Consider the following 7399-nt stretch of genomic DNA (forward strand, 5'->3'; position numbering starts at 1 on the left):
TTTTTATTAAAATCTTTTTAATTGTAATTATTTCTGTTGTGGTTACCTAGAGTTGTTATAAAAAAAGAGTAATTAAAATTTAAATTAAAGGTTAATTGGAACGTTTTTATGGTAAATCTCTAGTCAACATATCACTTCCTGACATAAATGGAAAATATTGGATGTTGTTACATTACATTTTGAAGTGTGTTTTGACTGAGTGAGTTGAAAATAGTAAATATAATTTTTCTGTTGCCCATGTTGATACAACAACATTTCTAAATATATTGTATTATTTTCTTATATTGACAATGGTTCTTCATGTGTGTTACCTTGGATACTGCAGTACAGTTACATCTACTGTATATGCCGTGATACTTCACCACCTCACCTTGCAGTTACTCCTATTTCAACCCCACGCCACAGTCTCTACCTTTATATATTTTAGTTTTTCCAAAGTCACTTTTTACTAAACGTAGACTCTATATTTTAATATCATAAAATAAAATAAAATAAAAGAACTGTAGTTTAGTACCAAGGAAGATGTGAAGGTAAAACCAGATCCTGGAGCAGAACTGGAGGAATCTTGTAGTTCATTTCTTCTGGTTAGCCACAGAGGCTCCACATGACCCTAAATATTACTGACCAAACCCGTTGAGCCAAGTTTTTTTTTTTCATCCAGTTTCGCCTGCAGGAACTTGCCATGCAAAGTGAATAAAGGGAGGTTTCTGTAAAAGTGCGGGGCCTCAGTACGTACAGCTGTGAGTGTCTGGCGACGTTTCCTCGGGGCGGCCGTTGATGTGGCTTCTTTGTACTGACTTCTATAATGTGACCATGAAAAGGCGTCCGAGGACAAACAATGAAAAATGTTTGATCCAGGACCAAGTGGGGATTGTCAGAGTGGTAACTGTGGGAGTGGACGCTCATTCATTAAAAGGACATTGGTCCCAGAAGCGTGTCTGCTGCTGTAAAGACATCCAGAGACGGAGCTGCTCATTTTAAAGCCCATACCTCTGTGTGAATACTTGGGTTTTTCCCTCTGCAGAGGTTTCCCTCATTGTTGACTTTAAGTTAAAGTATTTATGATCACATTAAAGCCCCATCATAAAGAGCTGCATGAATCCAGGCTTCATGTCGTACTGTTACCACATGAAGGATTAAGATTCTACAGATAACTTCCTGTTTGCCAAACCGACTTCCTGTCCCAGTTAGAGGGTCAGGATTTAAAGGCTTGATTTTCAAGACGGTGTTTTCTGATGAGCTGCTCTGACATCATGTCTCCTGCCGCCGTGTTCTACTGTCTACAGATCAGAGAAGAACTGCGAGCCAATGGGATCGACGTCTACCCTCAGAAGGAGTTTGACGAGGATGCAGAGGACAGGATGATCAACGACAAAATCAGGGTGAGTCCACACCGAGCCGACAGCACATCTGGGTTGTTTGATCATTACATTTTGGCACATCATTTACATATTATTTGGTCTGTTTGTCGCTTTTCTTGACAGGAAATGATCCCTTTTGCTGTAGTGGGCAGCGACCAGGAATACCAGGTGAACGGGAAGAGGATTCTGGGAAGGAAAACAAAGTGGGGCACCATAGAGGGTAAAGAGAAGACACGGCACAACAGCACATTTTCAATCATAAAAAAAACAGGTTTCTGTTGGTCCAAGACACACCAGCATATTGACTAATGAATACAACACACAAACAAACACAGCGTGGCCTCAAACATGATCTCCAGTTCTACTTTATCACCTATTTTCATTTAAATAGGATTTAACCCCGTAGCATTAACATAAGGTTTTGTTAGAGTCCTTTATCTATTGATTCAGACCAAAATCACTACTGGACAAAAACATGGTTGCCATAAACCAAGAATGGTTTCCTCAAATATTCCCATAGATTTCCCTTCATATGGAGTCACTTCTGAATCTCGCCTGCAGCCAAACGACTGAATCACTTTTGCTTATACATTCCGCGCACGCAACTGCTGTATGATCTGGTTTAATTTGTTGTGTCTCGAACATGCAAAACGTGGCGAACTGCAGCTTCAAAATCTGGCCGGCCGCCTCAGGCCATCTGTCTTTCTGACGCAGAGACGTTTGTTTACACACGTCTCTGTGAGTCCGTAACCAGGGAGACGTTAGAGGCAGGAGGTAGAGATTTGCCAGGGCTGTCTGTGTCTAACTGAACCATAATATATATATATATATGTATACACTGTACGCTGTGTATACACACACACCACCAGATGGTCTTAAACTCACACACACGTTCACAGCTGGCGTGTTGACACAGTCTACTTTTGGAAGTTTGTGCTGAACACGTCCTCACCTCAACCATGTGTTTGTTGACTGTGGTGTCGTCTTCTCCATCCTTTTCTGTTTTCTCTCCTGCACAGGCTCAACATGAAACATTTGGAATATTAAGTTTGCAACATTGTTTTGCTTTAAAGGGGTATAAAAATCAGGCATGGTTAGGGAAAAAAAATCTAAATCTGGGTTTCTGAACCCCCCCCCCAAATTAAAGGGGAGTCAATATCAATCATTAGACGAGGCAAAGACAAAGTTGTGACCCTGAAGGAAACACTGTATACAAATGTCTTTGGACCTAAATGTAGGACATGTGTAGAAATAGTTTTGTTATTTTCATATATAAACTTTTTTTTAAAATTTGTTATGTTACGTATTTCTTAAATGACCTCTTACATTTTACATAAACCGTTAGCGTAATAGCATAAATGCGTCTGTTATATTTTAGCTGTGGAGTTCACTGTATATTTTTATAGGACACTTGTTCACACAGGTTCTGCTCAAGTTTCAGTGAGAAAAAAAAATCATTTTTCCTTTTTTCTGAAAAGCTTAAATATCACTTAGCTAATTGTGCTATGTTGCTAACCATATGAAATTTGTTGTAATTCAATCATTTACCTATTCCACAAATGGACATTAAAAAAAGACCAGTAGGTCAAACTGAAGCATGATTTCTGGAGCAGCAGCGTGGCTGCAGAATGGTTTTGAGACCACAGAGCTGCAGCGTGTTTGAAGGTGACTCACAAATGGCGCTAAAGAAAGAACAAAACGGCAGCTCTATTCAAGTAAAGCCGAGCAGCCGAGAAAAGAAATTGCAGTACGTGTTGGCGCTGACATGGAAATTAGCCCCAGTGGAGAAACCAGAAGTGGAGACTGTATCTGTGTCTGATTTTTTTTCTTTTTTCTTTGAACAGAGAACATTTGCGAAAGAGAGTAGAACTCAGTGTGGAGCACACATGGCTTCATACTCCAGGTTCTTAACGTTAGCTCTAATTAGCACTGACACATTTGGATTTCCACTGTGTGGTTGCCCCAGCAGCAGCTGGTCTCACAGAGTTTGTTAGAACAGCTAACCCAACATTAGTCCATACAGAAAAATGTCCCATTTCAAAGATTTTTCTCTTTTTTTAGGAAAAAAAATTCATTTAAAAAATATCAAGTTAAAGGGTTGGATTTTATCTCAATTGAACCAACACTCCCATCTAGAGGCATACTGGAGAACTGCAATGTATATGTTGTTTTTAAAGCCCTCATAATGTTCTGTCGTCTTTTGCAGTTGAGAATATTGCACATTGTGAGTTTGCCTACCTACGAGACCTGCTCATCAGGTGAGAGCCGATACAGTTTGATCATATTTATCTTTATTTTTGATTATTTATTATTTTATGTTTATTATTATGACATTATTTATATAGTCTCTACTGAATTGTACAAATTGAGATGTTATTGAACTATTGACAATAACAGATAACAGATTCATCGTGATACTATTGTAAAATTACATTTGTTATAGAGGATTTTTTTTTTAGTGAATCAGTCTTTTTTGTTCAATCAAACTTTGAACCAAAAGAACAAAACAAAACAAAAACTTTGGCCGATGTTCTATCCAAACATTTAAACACACTAGTTCGATTATTTGTTAGTCAATCATTTTGTGACTGACAAATGTTCTATATATTTTTTGTTCTGGTGCTGTAACTCGGTCTCCTTGTCCCCTTCAGGACACACATGCAGAACATCAAAGACATCACAGGCAGCATCCACTATGAGACGTACCGCGTCCGCAGGTTAAACGAATCCAACGGCCATTTCACAGTGGAGCCCAAAGCCAACGGTCAGCCCACGGAGCTGCCCGCCGTCCTGCAGAACAATGGGGTGGCCGCCCAGCTTGAAGTCCTGTCCCACGAGATGTAGACACTCCTGTGTGCGGACGACGTACTCGCACATACCGTTTGTTTACATGATCACGAACCACACGTACACACTTTTTAAAAAGTGACTGCATCACCACAACGTTATCAGGTTCAGGACACAGGACTCAGGGTAAACGGTTCATTCTGAGGTTCTTGTTTGTCTTTAAATCATTATCACAGTCTTCACGACAGAACGGCAAAAAAATCCACAACACAAATGACAGTACATTCAGGGCTGCTTCACCATGTACCACTGGTGCTGAAGGCTGGGTACAAAACATGACAACAATAGTCAGCTTCAGTTCCTGTGTTTACTCTTAGAGCATCTGCAGCCGCGAGAACAAACATTTGAAAGAAGGAACAGATCAGAATAATCACAGCGTGGTTCCAGATCAGCCCTGAACAAAACTGTTGGAGCCACTGCTCTGTATTGTAATGTGGTGTATAGTCCTGTATAGACCCGAGTGATGTAGTAAAGTAGGTTAATAATATAATGGAGGAAGTGAACATGTTGCAGACACCTCTGCACTGCCAATGAAAACCAAAGTAGTCGCAGTGAAGAGAAGAGACGAGAAGATCTGGGTAGAAAAAAAATCAGAAAGATTCCTCTGGCGTTGATTTCTTTTTTTTGTCATGTTTTTAAAAGTGTATTTGCCAAATGACCCTGTGTGTTTCTATGTAATGCCAATATTGTGTAACAGTCATACCTTTCATTTTTACATCGCTCATTTACTATTGTATTTTTTATTGCTCTTGTTCTGGCTCTAACCTTGTCGTGTGGGGATGTGGCGGCGGCGGAGGAACGTGTGCGTTTGTGGAACCGTTTAACCAGTTGTTGTTTTTTGTTTTTGTTTTAGTTTTTTTCTCACCATAAACCAAATAAAAGTGATTTTGTCTTCGGTTCTTAAGAAAAGCACATGCAGTATATAGAGTTGATTTATGAATAGGTATTTATGTTGTCGTTGTTCAGTGTGAAGAGCAGAAATCCACTCGTCATTCCAACCTCCAGACGTCTTGTTCTTCTTCTTGGTTTTTGTGTAGCTGCACTCATTTAAATAAGTCACTGCTGGCTCGCTGCTGCCCCTAGAGTTAACCTGCTAGTGAAGTGGTCCGTGTTTGTCTAACTCAGCAGCGGTGTCTACCCGACAACCTCTCGTCTGACGAGGACAGTTTAGTCAGTCTGTGTAACCGACCTGAAACCACAACCTTAAACACACGTTATTTACCCTGATTACAAACATCCAACGTTGGTTTTTAATGCTAAAAAAATGTTCCATACATGTGAAAAAAATCTAAATTTCCCTTTTGTCCATAGAAAAAAATAACAACATTGTAGTTGACACTCTGTTTACTGTTGTAAAGTTCCTGTGTAATTTGTTATGGTATTATAGATGATCACTTTATCTTTGGTTTGATATCTCCAAGAATAAAGACTGATATTTTTATTGTTCCAACACGGCTGTGTTCATTGTAAATGTGTTTCAGCTCAGAACAGTCATGTTGTCAGGACGGTCTACGGCAGGTCTACGTACCATACCTACGGTTAATGATGAACTTCCAGGAACCTACATACATTTTCTGTACAAACCACTGTATGAGTTGCTGCCACCTAGTGACTGGAGGCCTGTCAACATTCAAACATCACAGCAGTGGTAACTGTTCAACCAAGAATCTAAAACTTTTAGACAGGTGTAAAAATGTTATCTCTTTTACTCCGCTGTTGCTACGCAGTCGTATTCTCACCACCAACTGCAGCGACACCGGTCCAGAAGGCAGGTCATTGGTCTTAAGTGCAGCACAAAGGTCCAATCAAATGAGAGGAGATGTGAATTTCCAGAAGAATCCGGCGGCGTTCACACAGCACAGGTTTTCACCGGGCTCCTCATTTACACCCTTCCTCACAGACCCTGTTGATGGTAACGTCGTCGACGGGGTTGTTAGTTGAAGGTCACCGTCGTTCCCTCACACACCGCGGCTCCTGCTGTGTGTGAAACAGTTCGGTGCTAACGACGGTGGCGCCGTGACAAGTGAGAGGAGTGAAAGTTGGAGACAAATACAGAGCGTGCTCGCTGTGGCCTCCGCCAACACTGGCACCTCTCTGTCTTCCATGTCAGCCAGCCTGAGTCATGAGGAGAGGCGATAATGACACCCCCGACGGAGCTGTGACATTGTCAGGTACAAGGGTGAGATAATGGATATTAATGGTCGCTGCTGAGTCAACCGGCTCATTTTTCAGGTCGTTCCGCACTACGTATTAACATGAGATTCCATTGTTTATAATGGTTTCACACGTTCACTTCATTAATATCGCCTGACCGATATTATCGCCTGATGTTAGCATGATTATATAATATCTGTAAGAATCGTTATCGGTTTTTCCTCCGATAATGAAAACCTGATAACGCAATGCCTGGGTTTCGCCAAATGACGTGTGCCCTAAAAATAGTTTTGGAGAAAAACGGTTGTTTATTAAAGTGAAAGTCACTAGATGGCAGCATTGCAGGTCATTTAATTAACCTTATACTTATACAGTGGTTTGAACAGACACACAGTAGTCAGAATGAGAAGAGAGAACTTCTTTAATCCTTCTGTCAGTGTGCAGTACCCTCCTGTGAAAATGCATCCAAATTGAGAGATGGAGAATTTCCTTCACAGTTTTTTGGTTTTTTTACAGAGTTCCGTCTTCTACTGCAGCCCTACTTTTGTCTGTCTTTCACTTGGATGTGATTGGCCAATTCCCAGCTCTGCTCCTCTGTGATTTTTTCAAATTCCCAGCTCTGCTCCTCTGTGATTTCTTCAACTTTTTCAGCATTTCACCAATGTTCAAGTAAGTCAAGTATTATTATTATCATTTTTAGCATTTTTTTTCTCACAGGACAATTTTAGCCATCTGAGTTATTATGAATCTGTTATTTTTGTGCCCCTAAAAGCTCCTTCACCAGAAGCTAAAAAGCTATAAATGAGTCAGCTATTGCCCCCACCATCCCCACCCCCCCCCGACCACCATATTGTTGTTGTTCCAGAAACACAGATATTGATGCCAAAACCAGCAGCAGGTACATCATGAGTCTCAGCTGGATCACATGGATTAATGTATCACTCCAACACAGGCGTCGTGTTTCCAGTACATATACAGTGATGTGTGCTGCAGTGGTGTCGTGAGGAAGTCCGTCTGTGGAATATAATCTTCTTGTT

General features: G+C 40.6%; 1 protein-coding gene and 1 long non-coding RNA gene across 2 annotated transcripts in view; both read left to right on the forward strand.

Moving 5' to 3' along the window:
• Nucleotides 1-5660, forward strand: part of septin9b (septin 9b) — a 40557-nt gene extending 34897 nt beyond the window's left edge. Inside the window, 5 exon segments of the mRNA XM_017035521.2 lie at nucleotides 186-239; nucleotides 1241-1382; nucleotides 1485-1581; nucleotides 3568-3619; nucleotides 4013-5660. Of these exon segments, the coding sequence (XP_016891010.1) occupies nucleotides 186-239; nucleotides 1241-1382; nucleotides 1485-1581; nucleotides 3568-3619; nucleotides 4013-4205 (538 nt within the window). The 3' untranslated portion in view covers nucleotides 4206-5660.
• A 1310-nt stretch (nucleotides 5661-6970) lies between these two features.
• Nucleotides 6971-7399, forward strand: part of LOC103383554 (uncharacterized) — a 32956-nt gene continuing 32527 nt past the window's right edge. Inside the window, exon 1 of the long non-coding RNA XR_522023.2 lies at nucleotides 6971-7031. This is a non-coding gene — a long non-coding RNA (uncharacterized LOC103383554). The remainder of the gene's footprint in view (nucleotides 7032-7399) is intronic.

Source organism: Cynoglossus semilaevis, chromosome 9, assembly GCF_000523025.1.
Source record: "Cynoglossus semilaevis isolate Cse_v1.0 chromosome 9, Cse_v1.0, whole genome shotgun sequence".
Classification (NCBI taxonomy): domain Eukaryota; kingdom Metazoa; phylum Chordata; class Actinopteri; order Pleuronectiformes; family Cynoglossidae; genus Cynoglossus; species Cynoglossus semilaevis.